Source organism: Salmo salar, chromosome 04 (assembly GCF_965601325.2).
Source record: "Salmo salar chromosome 04, fSalSal1, whole genome shotgun sequence".
Lineage (NCBI taxonomy): Eukaryota > Metazoa > Chordata > Actinopteri > Salmoniformes > Salmonidae > Salmo > Salmo salar.
Window position 1 is genome coordinate 43,454,428 of NC_138294.1, and position 26,269 is coordinate 43,480,696.

General features: G+C 44.1%; 1 protein-coding gene across 5 annotated transcripts in view; it reads right to left on the bottom strand.

The window, feature by feature from the left end:
- Window positions 1–235: 235 nt before the first annotated feature.
- The window catches only part of LOC106602935 (calcium/calmodulin-dependent protein kinase type II subunit alpha), a 75,685-nt gene continuing 49,651 nt past the window's right edge, over window positions 236–26,269 (bottom strand). Inside the window, exons 9-19 of one of the 5 annotated variants that reach the window (XM_014195957.3) lie at window positions 20,623–20,717; window positions 19,999–20,121; window positions 19,795–19,878; window positions 19,043–19,085; window positions 16,149–16,186; window positions 14,830–14,862; window positions 14,246–14,294; window positions 9,366–9,441; window positions 7,862–7,956; window positions 1,033–1,261; window positions 236–764 (exon numbers count right to left, since the gene is read on the bottom strand). In XM_014195957.3, the coding sequence (XP_014051432.1) occupies window positions 761–764; window positions 1,033–1,261; window positions 7,862–7,956; window positions 9,366–9,441; window positions 14,246–14,294; window positions 14,830–14,862; window positions 16,149–16,186; window positions 19,043–19,085; window positions 19,795–19,878; window positions 19,999–20,121; window positions 20,623–20,717 (869 nt within the window). In that variant the 3' untranslated portion in view covers window positions 236–760. Of the gene's footprint in view, window positions 765–1,019; window positions 1,262–7,861; window positions 7,957–9,365; window positions 9,442–14,245; window positions 14,295–14,829; window positions 14,863–16,148; window positions 16,411–19,042; window positions 19,086–19,794; window positions 19,879–19,998; window positions 20,122–20,622; window positions 20,718–26,269 lie in introns of those variants that run through there. The other 4 variants (XM_014195958.3, XM_082974406.1, XM_045716882.2 and 1 more) reach the window with 4 other exon arrangements.

Here is a 26,269-nt window from a genome sequence, read left to right on the forward strand (position 1 = left end):
ACATGAGGTGAGTGGCTATTCAGACCAGCGGTCCACCATTTAATCCTTTAAACCTGTGAGGGGAAAGTACGGTTTCCTCCGTCTACGCTAAATGTGCTCGAGGCACTATGGTCATGGGGTGGTGGATTATCAACTGTGGAATACACCATAAGACATTCATAATCAAAAGGAACATTTCACTGTCCACTTCTCATAATCCAATCCATGTCAAATTAAACAACATATACAGTAGATATTTTGGTTCAACGATACACGGTACATCTTTAATGTTTCTATCATAGCTTTCAAGTCCGGGTTCAGAGGATTGCATGGCGGTGTGTAACGGTATGGTGTAAGTGCAACTGCATTGAAAAGGCCAAGTCACGTGTAAAAAAAAAATCTAGGCGGAGATTACGGCAAGTGCTTTAGAGATTCAACCCCGCTCATACATCCATTTGTACTAATTGTGCCTCTGCCAATGAAACATGACAAGAAAAAAATGAAAGTCAGAGCAGAGACAAAATGACAAGGGCCGAGATGTTCCTGAAACGCACAGCATATATACATACATGAGAGCCTGACATGGTGTGACATTTTATGCGATTTGCTTGTGACGGCGTTGAGAGGAGTAATCTGATTTCAAGTAAAGAGATGAGATGCAGTGGGCTCGTGTTTCCTCAGGCCGGTCGGTGGGCATCCCTCTGTGTCCCCACGCAGCCAGCTGGTCACCCACCGGTGTCACTCAGAGAGATGTCTCACTCAAACCCTACCGCTCTGGAGCTCAGCTGGGTGCAGGGGAAGAGACAGAGAAACGAAAGGTTAACTTACCTCATTCAAAAACAAATAGGAGAGAATTAAAGAGATGAAAAAGAAACACTGAAAACAGATGACAGTAGTCTAACCCTGTCCAGCTAATGTATCTCTGGCATTGAGTAATAATAGGCCTGCATGCAATTGCAACATCTCCCACAAGATGGCAATCCCTGATCTGAGATAAATGTCTCCAAGAAAGACAGTAGAAGAGCGGCGAGGAGACTCACCAGACTGACTTACTTGGTGATGGCGGAGGGTGATCCAGAGCGATGGAAGTGGACTATCTGCCACTTGCCGTCGCGGCGGTGCCAGATGCGTGTCTCCTCAGACTGGGCGGTGCGGGGCATGCCGTTGGTGTCGATGTATTGGGTGATGCGGATGTAGGCGATGCAGGCGGCTTCCTCCCCGATCAGGTGGATGTGGGGGTTCAGGATGGTGGTGTGGACAGGCTTACTGTTCTTAGACCACACTGGGGTGAGGAGTAACAAACAAATAAGACAACAGTCAGTCAATGAATAAGTCATTCTACAGGAAGACAGGGATTTCCACAGTGGTTTATGACTAGGTGTGCCAGGTTCTCTCTTGCTGATGATGTCACTTTTCCCTTATCAATGCTTTATGGAATTAATATTTGAGTGGGTTCATTAATGTTATCATATAAGCATGTCTCTCTCAGCCTGCCACACTCTCATTATGTTTCTCTCCATTTCTCTTTTCCTCTTTCTCGCTCTGTCATTTTCCCAAATAGCCCAATCATGCCCATTAGAGCCGTTTCCACTGCCTGGGAGAACAGTGGCTGATATGAGAGGATTAGAGCAGAGCAGGGTTGGTCCATTACTCACCACAAATGAGAAATCAGGGAGCAAATGAGCCAAAAGCGTGCTGTCTGCAGCCACGGCTGGATACAGCCACTGCATCAGCTAATGAGCACTATATTCACTTACAGAAACTGGCCCCAAGGTTCTGTTCTCTACAAGCTTCTGTTCTCCACAACTTACTGTAATCCTGTAATTGTCGCCTTGGTAGTTTACTCCTGCATTGTTTTTATGAAAAAATATATTTTTTGGTCCTGCTTTAAATTACGTACAGCTGATATAGTCTTCTTAAACGCTACATCAATGTGTCAGAAATCACACATTTATGTCATGCTCTATAAAGGGTTTATAAATGTGGCATAACTGTGTGACATAACCACCAATGTCAAATGTGACATAAACCCGTGTTTTATAAAGGGGGGCATAAGCACCGCTTAATAAAGGCTTTATAAATCATATTAAAATAGGCTTCAAAGTGGCATGCGTCTTGGTAGAGCATTGAAATGCCAGGATAGTGGGGTCTATTCCTAGGACCGTCCATAGGTAAAAATCTATGCATGCATGACTGTAAGTCGCTTTGGATGAAAGCATCTGGTAAATTGTATATATTATATTACTCTAAAATATTTCTAGGATGGCCCAACCTCTTTCCCTTTTTAGTGCATAGCCAGTATTGGACATGACCTCAACTTTCCCCAAAATGCAGTGCTGCAGGATGACACACGCTCTAAAGTGCAGTCATGCACAGCAAAAAACAGGTTTCTGATTTCCCCCATTTTTTTCTGGTTTTCCCCAGTTTTTTCACACTTTTCAATAGAAAAACAACTAAATTGGATTTTTCTGTGTTCACAACAATGCTTAAAACATCTTAAGCTGACAGTCCCCAAAATCGGGCACTGGATTTACAAAAAAAATAGGTACAGTGCATTCAAAAAGTACTCAGACCCCTTGACTTTTTCCACATTTTGTTACGTTACAGCCTTATTCTAAAATGGATTAAATAAATGTTTTTCCTCATCAATCTACACACAATATCCCATAATGACGAAGCAAAACAGTTTTTAGAAATCTTTACAAATGTATATAAAAAAAATGAAATATCACATTTACATAATTAAGACCCTTTGCTATGAGCTCAGGTGCATCCTGTTTCCATTGATCATCTTTGAGATGTTTCTACAACTTGACTGGAGTCCACCTGTGGTAAATTCAATTGATTGGACATGATTTGGAAAGGCACACACCTGTCTATATAAAGGTCACACAGTTGACAATGCATGTCAGAGCAAAAACCAAGCCATGAGGTCGAACTAATTGTCCGAGACAGGATTGTGTCGAGGCACAGATCTGGGGAAGGGTACCAAAAAATGTCTGCAGCATTGAATGTCCATAAGAACACAGTATCCTCCATCATGGAAGAAGTTTGGAACCACCAACACGCTTCCCAGAGCTGGCCGCCCAGCCAAATTTAGCAATTGGGGGAGAAGGGCCTTGGTCAGGAAGGTGACCAAGAACCCGATGGTCACTCTGACAGAGCTCCAGAGTTCCTCTGTGGAGATAGGAGAACCTTCCAGAAGGACAACCATCTCTGCAGCACTCCGCCAATCAGGCCTTTATGATCGAGTGACCAGACGGAAGCCACTCTTCAGTAAAAGGCACATGGCAGCCCGCTTGGAGTTTGCCGAGAGGCACCTAAAGACTCTCAGACCATGAGAAACAAGATGCTCTGGTCTGATGAGACCAGGTTTGAACTCTTTGGCCTGAATGCCAAGCGTCACGTCTGAAGGAAACCTGGCACCATCCCTACGGTGAAGCATGATGGTGGCAGCATCATGCTGTGGGGATGTTTTTCAGTGGCAGGGGCTGGGAGACTAGTCAGGATTGAGGGAAAGATGAATGGAGCAAAGTACAGAGAGATCCTTGATGAAAACCTGCTCCAGACCTCAGACTGGGGAGAAGGTTCACCTTCCAACGACCCTAAGCACACAGCCAAGACAACGCAGTATTGGCTTTAAGACAAGTCTCTGAATGATCTTGAGTGGTCCAGCCAGAGCCTGGACTTGAACCCGATTTAACATATCTGGAGAGACCTGAAAATAGCTGTGCAGCGACGCTCCACATCCAACCTGATAGATCTGATACAACTTGATAGGGGTGTTGTGTGCAGATATATTTTTAATCAATATATAATTTAATACATTTTAGAATAAGGCTGTAACGTAACAAAATGTGGAAAAAGTCAAGGGGTCTGAATACTTTTCAAATATGTTTATATTCGAATATTGTATATGTTTACATTACTTATTTTATTGGTTACCCACTGTTTTAGAAGTCAGAAGACAGCCATCCAGCCATTCCTAGGACGATGTCAACATCCCCAGTCGAATAAACTTGTATTTGCCTCTATCTGGCGGTCAGCTGCATCTTTACATCCATTTATATAACTTCACTGCAACGTTATGTCAAAGGGGCGGTCCGTAGAAAAACATGAATCCAGCTCGACTGCATCAGGGCACAGACATGACAAAGCAATAGCTGAATTTGTCTCAAGCAGGCGGATCTAAATCCAAAACTTTCATAGCTCTACGATAAAGAATGCGACCTACACCCTTAAACCTAAAATAAGTAAATAAGTAATTTTGTGGGGAAGTCAAACATTAGTTTTTTATGTCGGAGGCATATGCTCACAATGACAAAAATCGAGCCCTTTACATAGTCCTTCTCCCCTTGTCTGTTTAATGTTGATTTAGACGTTCACAAATTTAACAGATTTTAACTATCACGAATGTTAGCATTTATTAGCTCAACGTAATTTAAAGCAGGACCTCTTCGGTTGATAGCTATTCAAGTATTTTTACGTCTACTCCCGCTCCCCCTCTCTGCCGCTCAACGTTTCCGGTCTACTAACCACCGAACCTGGCAACCCATCATTACGCACACCTGGCAACCTTCATTACGCACACCTGTGCCTCATCATTAAGCACACCTGGACTTCATCACTTCCCTGATTACTCACCCTTTATCTAGCCCTCCATTGTTATTACCCATCAGGCAGTATTGTTTCTGTGTTCATATGCCACTCTTATTCGTGTATCCACTCTGTTCGTTCTTATTAAACTCACCAACTGCACCTGCTTCCTGACTCCCTGTGTCTTCGTTACAAGTGGAATACAGAAATTTTTTTGATCAACAATTTTTTATTAGTTTGGATATTTGACTACTTCTCCAATAAACTAGCTGGCTGTTTTGATTTGAAATACCAGCCTAGATCTTCCTATATCATCTCATTGCCCGTAGCCAAAGACCGTTGTGTTTTTCATGCATGCAGTTTTCTGTACATTGCTTCGGAATGGTTGCTTCAACTGCTGGATGAAGGTTTACTTCTTCAAACAGAGGACTTTTAGCTGCTTTTTTGCTGCTTTTTATGTTCTTCTCACCTGTGGTAACCATGGAAACTAACGATGCAACTAGACACCGGTACACACGGGAGAGCCTGCTTCTTCTAAGACATCAATTCTAGTCTCCACCAGGGCTGGATTGTCACGCCCTGACCTGTTTCACCCGTTCTTGTGATTGTCTTCACCTCCTCCAGGTGTCGCTTATTTTCCCCAGTGTATTTATCCCAGTGTTTCCTGTCTCTCTGTGCCAGTTCATCTTGTATGTTTTCAAGTCAACAAGCGTGTTTTTTCCCGTGCTCCTGTTTTCTATTCTCTTTTTCTAGTCTTCCCGGTTTTGACCCTTGCCTGTTTTTTTCTGGATTCCGTATCCGCCTGCCTGACCCTTCTGCCTGCCCTGACATCGAGCCTGTCTGCCACTCTGTACCTCTTGGACTCAGAATCTGGTTATGACCTTTTTGCCTGTCCACGACCATTCTCTTGCCTACTCCTTTTGGATTATAAATAAACTACAACGACTCTAACCATCTGCCTCCTGTGTCTCCATCTGGGTCTTGCCTTGTGCCCTTATATGGATGGGATGATGGATATAGTCAAGCCACACCCGCAAGCCCATGTTTGGATAGGAAAGCCCAGGAAGTGAGAGAGAAGAGGGGGAGTGAGGCAGAGGCTAAGGAGACTGGCGGCGGCTAACGCCGGAAGGTGCCAGGCGGAGGCTAAGGAGACTGGCGGCGACTAACGCCGGAAGGTGCCAGGCGGAGGCGGTGGTCGCTCCACCATCCGAGGCGGAGGTCCAACGCTGGGTGAAGATGGACTGTGTTGAACCCGTGGTGGGAGAGTGGACAAAGGACCAATCAATTGAGAACTCAACCAAGTATCCCAAACGGATCTTCCTGAGGTGGACTCATTCAAGCCCATTCAAGTCCCAGTTAGATTCTTGAGTGATGCTGCTGATCATCTTGGACCTTATGTAACCCTCAGAATCAAGAGGTGAAACATGCAAGAGTTGTTCCTTTATACAAGAAAGGAAGCAAAGTTGAACAAGGGTACTACAGACCAGTGTCAGTCTTGACTGTGTTGTAAAAGGGTTTTTAAAGATCACTCCATGAACAGATCCTAAAGTACATTTTATAGGACCTTCAGTCCAGTTATATATTCTTCCGGCACTTGTTTACTATACTTGACAGATTTTATCAAGCAATAAATTGACAAGGGAAACTTCTGTGGTATGGACATGCTTGACCTACAAAAAGCATTTCATGCTGTGAACCATGATATTTTGTTGTACAAACTGAAAGCAATTGGTTTTGGCACCAACTCCTTATTATGGGTGAAGCCACACCTAACTGATAGGGTCCAAAGTGTGGATGCGGGCAGGACATTGTCTGATGCTAAGGAGATAAACTGTGGTGTCCCCCAGTGGATCATTTTGGGGCCATTGCTTTTTTTGCTCTACCTAAATGACATACACTCCGCCTGTTCATGCCCTCTGTTCCTGTATGTGGATGATTCTGCCCTCTTGGTTTCACATAAGAATAAGGAGACCGTTGAAAAGACCCTAAGCAGCGAACTGACTAAAGTCAGTAAGTGGTTATCCGACAAAAACTGTCTCTGCATTTAGGCAAGACAGAATGTGTCCTGTTTGGTTCCAAACACAAAGTAAGAAACTCCTCCAACTTCTCTGTCAAGTGAAATGGTGTAGCGGTGAAGGACAAATGCTCTGTTACATACATGGTATGTGAACTGGACCAACACATGACAGGTGAACTCATGGCTCTGAAGGTCATTGGGAAGGTTCACTCCATGACAACGTTCCTGGCAAGGGTAGCCAAGTTCCTGGATACAGAGTCTATGAGGACCCTGGCAACATCTCTAATACATTGCCACTATGACGATGCTTGTATCTCATGATTCAGTGGCATAACAAAACATCTGAAAGAAACGTAAAACGTCCAAAAACAAACAAAGGAAAATGACACTCAAGCTCAGCCATAGGATGCACATTTCAGGGAACTGAACTGTTGATTTGGTGGTGCAGATCAAACTGTTGATGTTTTTTAAAGTTATAAATGATCTTTCCCCCAGTTACCTGTCTGGTTATATTCATTTCATTAGAGACTCTCATAGCCATCACACCAGAGCCAGTTGGCAATATCAGACCGCTGCGCTATAGAAGCATGGCTGGAAAAAGCTATTTCCATTACACTGGTGCAGAGGAATGGAATGGTGTACCAAACCATATAAAATACATCCCTACACTAGGGAATTTTAAAATAAACCATAAGAAATGGTTTATGGGCAAAATGCTTTACAACTACACAGGCTTAGAGAAAGTATACTTGTTTTAATGAATGTTACCTGGTAATCAATTTTATTTCATTTTCAAGGTTTCCTCCTTATTGATGAGATGGATTTGAGATGTACTTTGTTTTCATGTTATAATCTTGCGTATATTTTGTTTTCATGTATTTTCATGAAGCATTTTGTGGTTCTATTGTTTTTATAATAAAATAAAACATCTTAACCACATCTAATGAAATATAAATTACATTTTGTCACTTATTATGGATACTGTTAGCTAGAGCTTATTGGCACGAAGGGGCTATTAAAGTGTATTCCAAAGATATATTATACTATAGTGTCACTCTCTCCCTCACTGGGACAATAAATGGATTGTTACTGTTGTATAGCAAGAGATTTATAGTCATCCTGTGTACAGCCCTGGGATTTTATTACATATCCTCTGAAATTCAACACAGTTTTCCTATAGCATGAAACTGTCTGTGTGTGATGTAAAATGTATATTTATAATTTCAAAAGACATAGTAGGAGTGAAGGGGGAGGAAGGAAGCAGCTTACAGTTCTCAAAGTAAAAGCGGTGGAAGTCCAGGCCCTCCACCAGGTTACCCAGAGCCTCTGGCTCAAACGCTGTCACACTGGGGTCACACATCTTCCTACAGGTGGAAGAGACAAGCGAGAGAGAGAGAGAGAGAGAGGGAGAGAGGGAGAGAACGTGAGGGAGGAGGGGGAGAAAGAGGAAAAAAGTGAGACAGAAATAAAGAGAGACAGAAGCAGACAGAGTCAGGGGTAGAGACAGTAAGACAACCGGAGAGAAATAGAGCCAGGGTTATCTTCTGTTCTGCTCTTTGAAGTGCTTCAGTGAAGCAATGAGACTGACCCTCCAGTCACAGCTGCTCATGCAGTATTTTGGGGCATGTGACTCACTCGACACAGTGTTTTCCGTGTCCATGGCAGATCGCTGCATGGTTGTAAAAGAGTTGAGCATGCAGGGAGAAGATTCTTTCCAGGCCTTGGCAATTGGCAGACAGCGCTACCATGACTGTGAACCTCTAACAACCACAGAAGAAAAAAATCCCCTCCTGGCCTGGATGGGAATTTTATACCCTTGGTTTTGAACAGGTGCTCCGGTGACCCCCTGGCCGCAAGTTGTGACAGACATGCGAGGGACAGACTGGGGGGTTGCTACTCCCCTCAGAATGCCAAGTTTGGAGAAAAACTTGCTGCTGAAGAAATCTATATCTGGCACTGTGCAGTGGGCTGGGGGAGAGTCACACTACTCAAGCACTTCCAGATGGGATATGGAATTGATCCCTTTTACCATTTACACATTTCAAGAGCTGCATATAATGAATTAAAATGTTATTCATATGGTTCGCATATAATATATTACCATGCAGCATATGTGCAACATTTTGGAGCAAATTATTGACATGCACAAGCTATTCATGACCAAGGGATCAGCTTGTTAAGCCTCCAAATGGCCTCGATTGGCCAAGCAGACAGTTTTCTCCCCTCCTTTATCAGAGGAATTTAGCTCCAGACACATGCACTGGGACTGATGTTCTCTCTAAATCAGTAAGGACATAGACCTAAGGAGTTCTCCCCTCACAACCACCTTAATGTCATCTTGGATTAACGTCTAAAGCCAAACCCGGAGTTATCAATTACACTGTCACAATTGAGCTCATCAGACTCTATCAGTGGAATTGCATTGGAAACAGATGTTACTAACATTTGTTTCTATTCCATCTGTGTTACTTATATGCACTCTTAGAAAAAAAGGGGTTGTCTATAACCTAAAGGGTTTCTTCGACTGTCCCCATAGGAGAACCCTTTGAAAACACCTTTTTGGTTCCAGGTAGAACCTTTTTGGGCTCCAGGTAGAACTCTTTCCACAGAAGGTTCTACATGGAACCCAAAAGGGTTCTATCTGGAACCAAAAAGGGTTATTCTGTGGGAATTGCCGAAAAACCCTTTTGGAAGCCTTTTTTTTCTGAGAGTGTACAGCAGTACAGTGAGTGAACAGCAATGGGAAGGTACAGTATATGATTTGTTTACTTACGTGTAGCTCTCGAAGTCTCCATTGCTGATGGCTTCTATAAGCTGCTCTGTCACCTTAATGATCTCCTGTTTCCTCACTGTGAAACACAGACACACAGCTCAGACACACAGCTCAAACACACAGAACAAACACACAGCTCAAACGTACAGCTCTGCACGGAAACTACTGACAACAAGCACTATGATGAATGGGACGGCAGTAAAATGCATTATTTTCCAATATGCCTGGCAGTGGAAGAAATAAATTAGATCCCTCCTTCATAAAGCCCTGGGATTTGATTAGATATCCTCTAAAATTCAACACAGTTTTCCTGTAGCATGAGACTGTGAGGTACCATTTCAAAGATACAGTACATAGTAGGAGTAATGTGTGTGTGTGTGTGTGTGTGGTGTGCGTGCGTGCGTTTGTGCGTGCATGTGTGCGTGCGTACATGCATGTCTGTGGCCTTGTGTCTGTGTCCGTGTGTGTGTCCATGTGTGTGTCCACGTGTGTGTCAGTGTGTGTGTCCACGTGTGTGTCCGTGTGTGCTGCCTACTGCCTCCCAGTGCTTTACTGCGTGTGAAGGGGCTGTTCTCTGCCCACACGGAGAGCTGCTTGTGTCGAGAGAGCTTTTCTCCCACCAGCTCTGGGTCGCAGCTCAGAGTTGGGAAAGCAAGGTCGCGCCTTGCATATGGTAAAGAGGGGTCGCTCACAGGGGTTACATCCTCACAGTTTGTCCTCATAACTCACTTTTCCTCTTCTGTAAATACAGAACTGATAGAATTATAATTTTCTCTCTATCCTTCCTTCAGCCCCCTAGCACCTCCTCCAACCACTGCAGAGAACACAGTTCTATCTCTCGTCTCGCCCACTCCACCCACACAGTTTCTCTGCATCACCCGAATTGCAGTTCTGCCACATGTATCTCACTCCTCCCTGGAGAAATCACAATGCAATTTTCTGGAACTATCTTGTGGAAGGAGATAAGGTGTTGAAATGTACACATTTGTTTCCAAAAAAAAATCAACGAGCCTCTCTATTCAAAGAGGAGCCTTAACTCACAGGCCCTTCTCTTCAACACTCTTAAATATACAGGTGCAAGTTGGAACCAAATAAGGTTATTGAGAGCGAGGTTAGAAGGGAACCATTTTAAGGTCTTTGAAGAATCATGAATGGGATGGTTCTTTGAAGAACCGTTCAGAAATCCAAAACCAGAAACGTTTCAACCAGTACCACACGTCTATTTTTGCTAGTGACAGAGACATGGTTGTTGCATTCATTCATTTTCAGTCCTGTGGCCCTCACCAAGTGAGATCCTAAGTGAATATGTTGTCATTAAAATGGTATTATTCAAGACTATACATATTTCATAAGGCCTTCTTTTGAGGGCCTAGTTATACCCTAATACAGTGGCCTGAAACTCATAGTTTACAAGCCACATCAGGCCTGCAAGTCACATTATGCTGGCCTGCAAAGTGATGTGTAATTCTTATTGGAATCCAGCCAGAGTGGGGATATCCAACATTTAAATGTTTTATTACACCGCAACCTGAATTTAGAATGACTGCCAGGGTTTGGAAGACTAATGTATGAGACAACCATAAACATCTAAACTGGAACAATCATATCAGTAACGGGTGCGATAAATCCAAGTAACAGATTGGAATATTTTTGAAATATGTATGTTATTTATATTTGAGTAGCCTAAGATGAATGAATCAATCAATGTACATGCAAAAACACTAAAACAACAAACAATTACAAACAAATCTACCAGCAATAGAGCATGCTGGGAAATATGATAATGATGGGCATGGTTTTGGTTAAACTCTGGTCATAGAGAGCAATAGTAATGGCGTCTTTTTGTAGGCATTAACTCTGTCATGGCTTGTTGGCCAAAGCCTATGGTAAAGTTAATGGAGTTTAAGTGTTTTGGATAAATGTCGAAAATAAGATCTGTGGTAAACACAGGCTTAGGAGAGTTTAAATGTTTAAATGTTCTGTTCTATGAAATAACCTGTGTTTACCTCAGACCTTATTTTTGCCGTTTACCCCAAAACCTTTTTCTTTCGCCATTCATTTTCCCCATAGGAATGGCTGAACGAACCAGAGGTAATTAATTTCCTGTTTTTAGGACTACAAACTGGCAAGCTCTATTAACACCAACACTGTGGTAATTTTCCACCTCTGAATCAACATATGTTTGAAATAGTAATTTATTTTTAGAATTCTGAAGAACCGTAGATGCCATGTTAGGAACCCCACAATTAACTCAAAGGTTCTTTATCAGGCAAGAGTTCTCCAGGGAACCTTAAGAGCTGAGAAAGAACCACTGAATAACTTGCATTCATTGTTCAGTGTAGTTGGTAAGAGATGGAGGTCTTTTTTATCTTTTTATCAGTCTTTTTATCTATTTATTCCCATTCCCTAGAACATGGAGGCTCAAACTGAAGGAGCCCTTAATGACATAAGCAATAGCAATGCAACTCCCCCACCAACCGTTATCTAACTGACTTACTCATATTCATTCATAAGGGTACTGCCGCTGTCAATGTATCAAATGGGAGTCAATACAGTAGCTATTTGCATTGCTTTATGAACTGAAATGTTTTCACAGTAGTCAATTGTCATAGTAGACCTGTCTCAAAAAACATACAGCAGAGATTTTAGAATCTGCTCTCCCCCTCTGTTAGGTTGTCAGTCAGTAGCCATGTACAGTGCATTCTGGAATAATTCAGACCCCTTCCCTTTTTCCATATTTTGTTACGTTAGAGCCTTATTCTAAAATGGATTTAAAAAATGCCTCAATCGACACACAATACCCCATAATGACAAAGTGTCACACCTTGATCTGTTTCACCTGTCTTTGTGCTTGTCTCCACCCCCCTCCAGGTGTCGCCCATCTTCCCCTGTGTATTTATACCCGTGTTCTCTGTTTGTCTGTTGCCAGTTTGTTTTGTTCGTGAAACCTGCCATTGTTTGTTCCCCTGCTCCTGTCTGTTTCTTGCTCCTGTTTCCTAGTCCTTCCCGGTTTTGACCCTTCTGCCTGCCCTGACCCTGAGCCTGCCTGCCATTCTAAATCTTGCCCCATCTCACTGGATTATCAACCCCTGCCTGCCCTGACCCTGAGACTGCCTGCCGTTCTGGACCCTTTGCACCTTCTCTGGACTTCTGACCCCTGCCTGCCTTTGACCTGTCGTTTTCCTGCCCCTGTGTTTAGAAATAAACGTTTGTTTCTTCAACCCTATCTGCATCTGGGTCATACCTGAAACATGATACAAAGCAAAAACAGGTTTAGAAATCTTTGCAAATGTATTAAAAAGCAAAAACAGAAATACCTTATTTACATAAGTATTCAGATCCTTTGCTGTCAGACTCAAAATTGAGCTCAGGTGCATCCTGTTTCCATTGATCATCCTTGAGCTGTTTCTACAACTTGATTGGAGTCCACATGTGGTCAATTCAATTCATTGGACATTATTTGGAAAGGCACACACCTGTCTATATAAGGTCCCACAGTTGACAGTGCATGTCAGAGCAAAAACCAAGCCATGAGGTCGAAGGAATTGTCTGGAGAGCTCTGAGACATGATTGCGTTGAGGCACAGAACTGGGGAAGGGTATCAAAAGCCAAACTGAGCAATCGGAGGGAGAAGGGCCTTGGTCAGAGAGGTGACCAAGCACCCGATGGTCACTCTGACAGAATTCCTCTGTGGAGATGGGAGAACCTTCCAGAAGGACAACCATCTCTACAGCACTCCACCAATCAGGCCTTTATGTTAGAGTGGCCAGACGAAAGCCACTCCTCAGTAAAAGGCACATGACAGCTCGCTTGGAGTTTGCCAAAAGGCACCTAAAGAACTCTCAGACCATGCGAAACAAGATTCTCTGGTCTGATGAAACCAAGATTGAACTCTTTGGACTGAATGCCAAGTGTCACGCCTGGAGGAAACCTGGCACCATCCCCACGGTGAAGCATTGTGGTGGCAGCATCATGCTCTGGGGATGTTATTCAGTAGCAGGAACTGGGACACTAGTCAGTATCGAGGGAAAGATGAACAGAGCAAAGTACAGAGAGAACCTTGATGAAAACCTGCTCCAGAGCGCTTAGACTGGGGTGAAGGTTCACCTTCCAACAGGACAACGACCCGAGGTACACAGCCAAGATAACGGAGGAGTGGCTTTGAGACAAGTCTCTGAATGTCCTTGAGTAGCCCAGCCAGAGCCCGGACTTGAACCCAATCAAACATCACTTGAGACCTGAAAATAGCTGTGCAGCAACCAATCTGACAGAGCTTGAGAGGATATGCAGAGAAGAATGGGGGAAACTCTCCAAATACAGGTGTACCAAGCTTGTAGCGTCATACCCAAGAAGACTCAAGGCTGTAATTGCTGCTAAAGGTGCTTCAACAAAGTACTGAACAAAGGGTCTGAATACTTATATAAATGTGAAAATCTAAAAACATGATGGTGTATTGTGTGTAGATTGATAAGGGGAAAAAACGATTTAATCAATTCTGGAATAAAGGCTGTATTGTAACCAAATGCGGAAAAAGTCAAGGGGTTTGAATTCTTTCCGAATGCACTGTAAGTGGACTGTAACTGAAGTAAGAGTGAACCTATTCATAGCCGTGTTGTGCTGGTGTTAGGGTTATTTATAGCATTATTGAATGTCACTTTCTGAGCCAGAGAAAGCCATATCTCAACAGCTGTGTGTGTGGTGTGTGTGTGTGTGTGTGTGTGTGTGTGTGTGTGTGCGTAACATACAGTACATGATACTCATAGGGTATCTGTTAGGTTTAGCAGAGATACTGTATATTCCTCCTGAAAGCTGTCACCCTGTCCTATTAACATGTATCGTCTGCAGGTGGTGAGGCTGTGAGAGGAAAGGAATAGCCTTACCTCTGGTGTCTTCATCCTCAATAGTGGTGTTGGTGCTTTCAGAGGATTCCTAGAAACAACACACAGACAGGTTCAGAGATTCACACTCAATTACAGCAGGTGTTATTCTCTCCACACGAGGGTGAGTGGAAGATCCGAGTCAAGACACACACACACACACACACACACACACACACCTCGGACAGACGGACAGCCTCCTCCCTGTCTGCACCTTTCAGAGAGAGAGAACAGGCTATTTGGTTATTCAGAGTTCTGGGTGGCAAGAGGAGTAGGGTGAGATATGGGAGGGAGGAACAGGAGGGAGGAAAAAACCTAGAGAAGGAGAGATGGGTTACCCCACGATGACCCCCCCCCCCCCCCCCCAAGAGCATATAAAAAAGCAGCGGGATTAGGCAACGTTAGAGATGGGATGTTCACACACAAAAACAAAAAGAAAGTCCAGCTCCATTTTGAATGACAGCTTTATTTGCTTGTTCTTTGGATCGTTTGGATTTTTTAAAGCTATTATCACTTTCCCTGTTAGGCGGAAAGCCGAGCGCGGCAGAGACGCGCTGTCAAGAGGATGGGGGGAAATTCACACTCACCATCAGCTGGACGCTGGAACTGGACTTCCTTTTCTGGAAGAGAAATGAGAAGAGGTTAGACAGTAACACGCAGAATGAGATGGAGACGGAAGCCAGGGAGCAACAGAGGGAGGAGAGGGAGACCTCCATGCTGCAGAAGGAGGACGTGTGTGTGTGTGTGGGTTTGAGGCTGAAGATGTTTGTGTGTGTTTGGGGTTCGTATTGCCACGGTGTCCTTGTCGTCTCCCCCGGACACCTCTCTGAGCCGTCTGGTTGGCAGGCCGTGTGGCGGTGTGTCATGTAGGAAACCTCCGGGCCAGGCAGGTCTGTGGTCAGGGAGGAATGCCTTTGATAAGGCAGAGGTGGCAGGGCTGAGTGGCCAGCAGCATGCCTCACTTATCCCAGTATCAGACATCCTGGACTGGACTGGCTGCTCCTTAAGGCCCCCAGGGGAACTGGGGGATTACCACAGGTGGAGCATATCCCCTGATACATGTATATATTAACTCACACACACTAACTCACAAAACAGACTCAATATACTGGAACAGACGAACGACATCAATAAACAGACAAACTCTCCTTTTGGCTCTCAGACAGATAAGATGTCCAAGCACTAATCTCGTTAGCTACCTATCTAACTGACAATATGCTGAACATTGGATGACGTTGTAGCAAAGCATGTTGTCGAACAGAGTTGCTATGAATCTTCTGTTCTCCTGTGTACTACTGCATATGTTAGTAGGGGAATTCGTCCAGCCATTAGGAAAAACCAGGAAACGTGTGCATTTACAACTTTGGACTTATGTCAAGGAAGATGACTGAACTTGGACTGCTTCTCCGCCAGCTGTCTCTGTGCATCTGAACAGTGGGACACGAGCGCAAAACGAAACATAACACCTCTCCACTCCACCGCTCAGTCTCACACCAAGGCATGGGGCCGAGACAATAGACTGTGTACGGGGGCAAACAAACAGGGAAGCGGGGGCTATTAGCAGCTCCAGTTCTGTACACTGGAGGAGATCAAGGCTTTGGGTGGGGCCAGCATGTTCAGAGAGAATGGAGCAAACAGTCAAACTCCCATAATCCCATATTGTACTTAGATCTGTGTTCAGACGTTTTCAAAGAGCATGTTTGATTATTCCATTTCGCAGTGAAGCTTTTGACGTGAAAGCACCTTTCACCTTTCACAAAATGTTGAATAACGGCCAGATTTTGGAATGATAATGGTCTATCGACAGCGTGTGTTGTATACACTAAACGGCTAGCCTCCAAAAGTCCTCCTCCAGGTCAGGTTTATTCCACTGTGAGAAGAGAAACCTGTGGAGCTGGAGCCCTACCTTCACACCATCCGTCTTCTTGTTGGCCTTGTTACCTCCTGCGCGGGACACAAAGAGAAAAAGGGACAGGGCGATCAAAAAGGGCACGAAAGCCCAGAAGAGGAGGGCGAAGGGCATGGCCAACACTCAGTCGAATGCAAAGAGTTAGAAGAAAATGGAGTAAATCAGATCCATGTGTCTCTGGGAAATAAAATGTGATATTTTCTTCAAATCCAGCCCGCTTCCTGCTCTCCACTGATCATAAACTCGATGAGACAGTAATATAGGGTCACTAGTAGCATCCAAACCCAACGGGTTGTTGAAGATTCTCTCAGGTCATTCAACTGGTCAAATAAGAGATTTTAGGGAAATAAAGCACAGTTAAAAAAAATTGAAAAACACAAATTTCAAATGGTTGACTCTATAGCGTAACACCAGAGGTTCTGGTGATCCAGACTGGGCTCTGCTACAGAGGCTGGCTGGGTGGGTGAGAGGGATCCGTGATATAGGAGCACTTGAGATAGGGAGATACCACGGGCACATTCCAGACCCACTCCCTCACTCTCTAGAGTTTGGCTATGATCCATACAGTACATCACGTCCTGTTATTCCTAGTGCTCTGGTCCAGTTTGTTGCCCGCTCCCTCTACCTATCCTCTTCCCTTCCTCTCCTCCTCCTCGTCTCTGAGCTGGAATCATTTATTTTATGTCCTGTCTATGAGAGCTGAGCCAGGGTGTTTCCCCCACTTTATTTTCATCAACATGGCTACTAATTTTAGCCCTGGAATGGGCCGGGGCCGTGTGGAGCATGGCCTCTCATCTGGCCTCTCGTCAGCTGGGGCGTAGCCTGATCCCCGCCTCGCAGCCCCCTAGCTCCCTGGCACTGTGACCCCAATCTCTCCTGCTGCTGGGGGCTGTGAGGGGTTGTGGCTGAACGCCGATGGGATTTCCCCCTGGTCTGCTCCCCGTCTGCAGCGGAATGTCTCTGGTAACCCCAAGCACTGGCCTGAGGTCCGCTTTCTCTACCCTAATCCAAATCGCACTATTTACCATTTTAAAACAAATCTGGCCTTGGACTAGCGTTTACACAGAACTTCCGCACCCACCCCAAGCATAATAGGAGAAGTTAATAGACTAGAAGAAAAGGCTATTAAAAGCTTAAAAGGGGAGATTTGGCTACAGCGACATTATCATTATTGTAAATAGGCATAAAGTGGTAATCTTTCCGTATACAGTATCTGTAGATTGTAGTTCTCAACGGCTATCTGGAGGGTAAAGATAGACCAGGGGAAAAAGGAAATCTTGCCGTATACAGTATTTAAAAAAGAAATTTACTAGGCAAGTCAGTTAAGAACAAATTCTTATTTTCAATGGCGGCCTAGGAACAGTGGGTTAACTGCCTGTTCAGGGGCAGAATGACATATTTGTACCTTGTCGGCTCGGGGATTTGAAGTTGCAACCTTTCAGTTACTAGTCCAGCGCTCTAACCACTAGGCTACCCTGCCGCCCCTATCTGTAGACTGTAGTTCTCAACGGCTATCTGGAGGGTAAAGATAGACCGGGGGAAAAAGGAAATCTTGCCGTATACAGTATCTGTGGACTGTAGTTCTCAACGGCTATCTGGAGGGTAAAGATAGACCGGGGAAAAAAGGAAAGATGCATGGTAGTGGTTAGAGGTGCTGAGATGGTTTTAAGTCCACAAGGCCTCTAGGGTCAATGCTGTGGGGGCTTGGCTTTCAGACAGAATTCAATGGCAGGTGGGAGATATAGGGTGGGGGTCTATTCCTGACTGGTATGAGAATGTGTACCCATTTAAAGATGGCCCCTCACTGCTATTCATTTCCCCTGCTGTCCCCTTCAGGTCCACTTCTTTAATATAAGAATGGTTATGTGGAGCTATGAGGGGAGATACACTCTGCTGGATGGAGATTGGTAGAGATGTGTAAACTGTGAGATTGGAAGGGGATCCCTTCATCTCTGCTTTGATTTTTTTTTTCTTCTCAAAACAATGTTCAACTGTGACTCCTTCATCAAGCCGTCCCTTCCTTGTAACCAAGAGGAATATAATAAATGAGAGGATTTTGACAAAACATTGCAGATTACAGCAACATAGGGATGGTAAAAAGCCACATTATGTTCCACTAGTTCAGTGGTGGATTCGATGGCACAGAACCATCTGAGTGAAGTCATGGAGGGACTGGGGATCCAATAACAGATGGCTCCGCCACAGTAAGTGGGCTGGGATGACAACAACACATGCACCTTTGTCAATCAACAATCTACATTGTGATAACAACTAGCCTTTTAGTTAACAGACGGCCAGCCTCTTTCAGCCTCCCTACTATCATTAAGCTATTGCTTTACAGATTAAACACAAAATGTCCTTGAAAGATTTTAGTCTCTGGAGAAAAGAGTATGTCCTACAATGTGTCCGTTTTGAACAGAAATCACAGACATCATTCCAATGAATGTGACAGTGAATGTATTGGTATATCCGGACCAAAGTGTCTGACAGGGAGGTGCCAATTTAAATGGGGAAGTGTCCTGATGCATGACCAGTGAGTTCCACAAACTGTCATCATCTCCTCCCTGTTCCATGGGCTTGGAGCCCCCCAGTCTAGGAGCAGCCATCTGAGACCATGTCACTCCTTTAGGACAGTGACCTCCCTAGGGACACCGTTAAGCTGTCCTCTAGTCTGTAGCTCCGTTGGTAGAGCATGGCGCTTGCAATGCCAGGGTAGTGGGTTTGATTCCCGGGACTACCCGTACATTAAAAAATTAAATAAAAAAAAAAACAGAAAGGAAGCATGCATGTATGTTGCTTTGGATAAAAGCATTCGCTTAATGGCCAATTATTAATCCCACTCATGAATGGAGAGGAGGACCGTTCCGACAGGGCACCTCTGCATGACTTACCGGAGAAGTTCCGGGTCGCCAACATGGTGGTGAGAATGGCACCCTTTGAACAAAGAGAGATGGATCGTTACATAAGATGAAAGAACAAACGGATTCATCAAAAAGGAGAGTTTATAACGCCACCGTGTTCTCGTTGGCAACCAAGCTTGGCTAGAATATAGTATTAACAGTTTGAGTAGGTTGCTTACATGTAAAATCAACAGCTTGGATTGCTGCTTAGTGTCAGTGTAATGGCCTAGAGTACTTCAACAGTTTCTGTGTCTTAACAGCACCAAATTAAATGTGCATTGGCAATCTCTATTCAAAAAGCAGTTGGTGTTACTGCATGAATATCACAATTCATTAGTTTTAAGGCGTAGGTTGTTCAGATTTTTTAAGTGGAAGCTGAATGCATTACAATTAAATGGATCTGCCTGAAAGGGGTTGTGTAAAAGGGCAAACACAAAAGCCGTATGTACAAAACCAAATGCATTAGATAGCTTCCACGTGAAACAAATCAAACAAAGAGACGTCCTCTCATCTTGAACCGTGCATGGACTCGTCTAATGAAAGACATTTTGCCTCAATAGATCGCGCCATGAAGGCTATTTTGCCAAAGATCGCATTTCCATCCTCATTCAAACCATCCTATTGGACTCAAACCCCCTCACTGATATTTGTTTCTCTCCCTACTCTGGGCAATACAGAGATTACCATGTTATGTTCCAGTATCATATCGACACTTCATTTTGCTCCCCGGAGCTCTGCAATACCTTCAGCTTTCTTCTGGCGTTGAACTTTTTCAGGCATTCCACCGTCTCCTGTCTGTGCATGCAGGAGGCCACAGTGGAGCGGTGCTGTAGAGAGACAGAGAGAAAAGGAGAAACAAAAGTCATGCCCGGTTAGATACAGGGTCGAATCTCACCGCACATCGTGGCCATCGTGAGAATGTACGGACGTGCTCGCTCTGAACTCACTGAGATCCACGGGTGCTTGAGGACCTCAGAGGCTGTGATGCGCTTGGCAGGGTTGATCGTCAACATTTTGTTAATGAGATCCTTCGCCTCTGGAGTAACAGTGTCCCACTCCGGCGAGGGGAACTACAGTACATATAAGAGGAGACATAGCACAGAGCTGATGGCCTTTACATAGAAATAAATCATGGGAATTTAAGCCGGTGATTATATTCGAATGAGCGAGAATCCCTTTCCCAAACGATTTTCCAAAGTCTGTAGTCAGAGTAGAGGAATAAGAAAGGTTATGAATGTGACAGTGAATGTATTGGTGTGTATTGGTGTTCAAAACAAACGATTGTCCGAAGTCTGCAGGCAGAGTAGAGGAACAAGAAACGGTAGAGTGTGCCATGGGATACTATGACTGTAATTGAAGAAGAAAAAACATGCAGATCTTTTTTCCCTCCCAGCAGAACGCCACAATTATATCAGGCACTGAATTAAAATGATTAATCTACTTGGAAACTGGTGCGTTACACAATCCTGAAGAGACACTGCATTTCAACTGTTGCCCAGCAGCCGTGAGCAGTGAAGTAACGGAGGGGTATCGTATTGTTAAGAACAGGAGCTAGGAGGGATGTGACTCACATCGTAGGCCCCAGCCTTGATCTGCTGGTACAGTCTGTGCTGATCCTCATCCCAGAACGGAGGGTAGCCCACCAGCAAGATGTACAGGATCACACCTGGCACAGACAATATACATCACAATACAATAGGAGACTGCCCATCACTCCAGTTACTCAAGAATGAACTAGCAAAGGTAGATACAGCTATCTACCTTTGGTGAAAAGAAAAGGTGCTGCAGAAATCAATACATCTGAGCCTTGATCACTCACATATGTATATATGTATGTATGTACAGTGTGTGTGTGTGTGTGTGTGTGTGTGTGTGGTTACATTAATATCTCTATGTTTGTTGAAAAGAAAAGGTGCTACAGAAGTAGTGTATACTGTATGTATGTACATTGGGGCAAAAAAGTATGTAGTCAGCCACCAATTGTGCAAGTTCTCCCACTTAAAAAGATGAGAGAGGCCTGTAATTTTCATCATAGGTACACATCAACTATGACAGACAAAATGAGAAAAGAAAATCCAGAAAATCACATTGTAGGATTTCTAATGAATTTATTTGCAAATATGGTGGAAAATAAGTATTTGGTCAACCTACAAACAAGCAAGATTTCTGGCTCTCACAGACCTGTAACTTCTTCTTTAAGAGGCTCCTCTGTCCTCCACTCGTTACCTGTATTAATGGCACCTGTTTGAACTTGTTATCAGTATAAAAGACACCTGTCCACAACCTCAAACAGTCACACTCCAAACTCCACTATGGCCAAGACCAAAGAGCTGTCAAAGGACACCAGAAACAAAATTGTAGACCTGCAACAGGCTGGGAAGACTGAATCTGCAATAGGTAAGCAGCTTGGTTTGAAGAAATCAACTGTGGGAGCAATTATTAGGAAATGGAAGACATACAAGACCACTGATAATCTCCCTCGATCTGGGGCTCCATGCAAGATCTCACCCCGTGGGGTCAAAATGATCACAGGAATGGTGAGCAAAAATCCCAGAACCACACGGGGGGACCTAGTGAATGACCTGCAGAGAGCTGGGACCAAAGTAACAAAGCCTACCATCAGTAACACACTACGCCTCCAGGGACTCAAATCCTGCAGTGCCAGACGTGTCTCCCTGCTTAAGCCAGTACATGTCCAGGCCCGTCTGAAGTTTGCTAGAGAGCATTTGGATGATCCAGAAGAGGATTGGGAGAATGTCATATGGTCAGATGAAACCAAAATAGAACTTTTTGGTAAAAACTCAACTCGTCGTGTTTGGAGGACAAAGAATGCTGAGTTGCATCCAAAGAACAACATACCTACTGTGAAGCATGGGGGTGGAAACATCATGCTTTGGGGCCGTTTTTCTGCAAAGGGACCAGGACGACTGATCTGTGTAAAGGAAAGAATGAATGGGGCCATGTATCGTGAGATTTTGAGTGAAAACCTCCTTCCATCAGCAAGGGCATTGAAGATTAAACGTGGCTGGGTCTTTCAGCATGACAATGATCCCAAACACACCGCCCGGGCAACGACGGAGTGGCTTCGTAAGAAGCATTTCAAGGTCCTGGAGTGGCCTAGCCAGTCTCCAGATCTCAACCCAATAGAAAATCTTTGGAGGTAGTTGAAAGTCTGTGTTGCCCAGCGACAGCCCCAAAACATCACTGCTCTAGAGGGGATCTGCATGGAGGAATGGGCCAAAATACCAGCAACAGTGTGTGAAAACCTTGTGAAGACTTACAGAAAACGTTTGACCTGTGTCATTGCCAACAAAGGGTATATAACAAAGTATTGAGATAAACTTTTGTTATTGACCAAATACTTATTTTCCACCATAATTTGCAAATAAATTCATTAAAAATCCTACAATGTGATTTTCTGGATTTTTTTTCTCATTATGTCTGTCATAGTTGAAGTGTACCTGTGATGAAAATTACAGGCCTCTCTCATCTTTTTAAGTGGGAGAACTTGCACAATTGGTGGCTGACTAAATACTTTTTTGCCCCACTGTATGTATGTATAGTGTGGTCCATAATTATTGGCAACCTTGATAAAGATGAGCAAAGAAGGGTCTAAGATCTCTCCCAATCTGTTCTCCAATCTCATATGACAATTTAGAAAAAGGCTCAGTGTGTTAGCCTTGCAAGGTGAGGTATTGAACGGTATTGAATACAAGGGTGCCAATAATTCTGACCACTCTTTTAGATTTTGTAAAAAAATTATAATAATCTCTGAGCAATGTATTAGTATAAAATAATATAGTTCTGTCTCTCAGATGGGTTAACCATACACACAATGGTGTATGTCTTCCATACACCCCTCCTCTGTCTCTCAGATGGGTAAACCATACACACATTGGTGTATGTCTTCAATACACCCCTCCTCTCTCTCAGATGGGTTAACCATACACACAATGGTGTATGTCTTCCATACACCCCTCCTCTGTCTCTCAGATGGGTTAACCATACACACAATGGTGTATGTCTTCCATACACCCCTCCTCTGTCTCTCAGATGGGTTAACCATACACACAATGGTGTATGTCTTCCATACACCCTCCTCTGTCTCTCAGATGGGTTACCCCTAGTAATTTCTACTCCCTCATTCCCACACTGTTGCCCCCCTTAGCCATCAACCTTATGTATCCTGTGACTTCCTCTCACTCCCCCGAAGCCTGGCCATGAACCCATTGGCCATGAAGCCCACATGCATCTCAAGGTCAATATCAAAAGGCAGAGAAATACAGCTATACATAGCGATGAGCCTTCTCCTTTTTTTTTTTATCAAACCACAAGGTTAAACTGCTCATTCTAGATTATGCCGGACAACAACCTCTCCCTCAAAGTCAGCAAGACAAAGGATCTGATCGTGGACTACAGGAAACAGAGGGCCCAACACACTCCCATCCACATCTACAGGGCTGTAGTGGAGTGTGTCGAGAGCTTCACGTTCCTCGGTGTCCACATCACTAAGGAATTTACATGGTCCATGAATTAACATACACGGCAATGCCTTTTCCCCCTCAGGAAGCTGAAAAGATTTGGCATGAAAAGATCCTCAGAAAGTTCTACAGCTGCACCATTGAGAGCATCTTGACTGGCTGCATCACCGCTTGGTATGGCAACTCCTTGGCTCTAAAAAGGGTAGTTATTTCGGTCCAGCACATCACTGAGGCCGAGCTCCCTGCCATCCAGGACCTCTATAACTGGCGGTGTCAAAGGAAGCCCCTGCAAATTTTCAATGACTCCAGCCACCCAAGTCACAAACTGTTCTCTCTGCTACCGCATGGCAAGCGGTACCAGTGCACCAAGTCTGGAACCAACAGGACCCTGAACAGCTTCTATCCCCAAGCCATAAGACTACTAAATAGTTAACCAAATGGCTACCCAAACTATCTGCATTGACCCTCTTTGCAGTAACTATTTTGACTCATCACATACACTGCTGCTACTGTTTATTATTTATCCTGTTGTCAGGTCACTTTACCTTTACCTATATGTACAGTATAGTACAGTCGTGGCCAAAAGTTTTGAGAATGACACAAATATTAATTTTCACAAAGTTTGCTGCTTCAGTGTCATTAGATATTTTTGTCAGATGTTACTATGGAATACTGAAGTATAATTACAAGCATTTCATAAGTGTCAAAGGCTTTATTGACAATTACATGAAGTTGATGCAAAGAGTCAATATTTGCAGTGTTGACCCTTCTTTTTCAAGACCTCTGCAATCCGCCCTGGCATGCTGTCAATTAACTTCTGGGCCACATCCTGACTGATGGCAGCCCATTCTTGCATAATCAATGCTTGGAGTTTGTCAGAATTTGTGGGTTTTTGTTTGTCCACCCGCCTCTTGAGGATTGACCACAAGTTCTCAATGGGATTAAGGTCTGTGGTAGTTTCCTGGCCATGGACCCAAAATATCGATGTTTTGTTCCCCGAGCCACTTAGTTTTCACTTTTGCCTTATGGCAAGGTGCTCCATCATGCTGGAAAAGGCACTGTTCGTCACCAAACTGTTCCTGGATGGTTGGGAGAAGTTGCTCTTGGAGGATGTGTTGGTACCATTCTTTATTCATGGCTGTGTTCTTAGGCAAAATTGTGAGTGAGCCCACTCCCTTGGCTGAGAAGCAACCCCACACATGAATGGTCTCAGGATGCTTTACTGTTGGCATGACACAGGCCTGATGGTAGCGCTCACCTTGTCTTCTCCGGACAAGCTTTTTTCCGGATGCCCCAAACAATCGGAAAGGGGATTCATCAGAGAAAATGACTTTACCCCAGTCCTCAGCAGTCTAATCCCTGTACCTTTTGCAGAATATCGGTCTGTCCCTGATGTTTTTCCTGGAGAGAAGTGGCTTCTTTGCTGCCCTTCTTGACACCAGGCCATCCTCCAAAAGTCTTCGCCTCACTGTGCGTGCAGATACACTCACACCTGCCTGCTGCCATTCTTGACCAAGCTCTGTACTGGTGGTGTCCCGATCCCGCAGCTGAATCAACTTTAGGAGACGGTCCTGGTGCTTGCTGGACTTTCTTGGGCGCCCTGAAGCCTTCTTCACAACAATTGAACCGCTCTCCTTGAAATTCTTGATGATCCAATAAATGGTTGATTTAGGTGCAATCTTACTGGCAGCAATATCCTTGCCTGCGAAGCCCTTTTTGTGCAAAGCAATGATGACGGCATGTGTTTCCTTGCAGGTAACCATGATTGACAGAGGAAGAACAATGATTCCAAGCACCACCCTCCTTTTGAAGCTTCCAGTCTGTTATTCAAACTCAATCAGCATGACAGAGTGATCTCCAGCCTTGTCCTCGTCAACACTCACACCTGTGTTAACGAGAGAATCACTGACATGATGTCAGCTGGTCCTTTTGTGGCAGGGCTGAAATGCAGTGGAAATGTTTTTGGAGGGGATTCAGTTGATTTGCATGGCAAAGAGGGACTTTGCAATTAATTGCAATTCATCTGATCACTCTTCATAACATTCTGGAGTATATGCAAATTGCCATCGTACAAACTGAGGCAGCAGACTTTGTGAAAATTAATATTTGTGTCATTCTCAAAACTTTTGGCCACGACTGTTACCTAGTACCCCTGCTCATGGACTCGGTACTGGTACCTTGTGTATATAGCCAAGTTACCGTTACTCATTGTGCTTGTTATAATATTTTCTATATTTTTCTCTCTGCATTGTTAGGAAGGGCCTGTAAGTAAGCATTTCACTGTTAGTCTACACCACAGGAGGCTGCTGAAGGGAGCACTGCTCATACTAATGTCTGGAACGGTGCAAATGGAATGGCATCAAACACCTGGAAAGAGTATTTTTGATGTATTTGATACATTCCATTGACTCCGCTCCAGTCATTACCACAAGCCCGTTCTCCCCATTTAAGGTGCCACCAACCTCCTGTGGTCTACACCTGCTGTTTAGGAAGCATGTGACAAATGCACAATGTGAAAAGTTCCTGTACCACTACATATTGTCAAAGTTTATATAATGTTTACATATGATTCATATGATATATACATGTACTATGTTCTAGGTAAAAGTTTTTCACACATCGGGTATAATTTCGATCGTCTATCTAAATAGACCAGAGGAGGGCCAATTGGAGAGTGAATTCTGCCACCTTGTTGACACAGAGGCCTGTGGTACAGTATGTACATAGCACCTTTTTG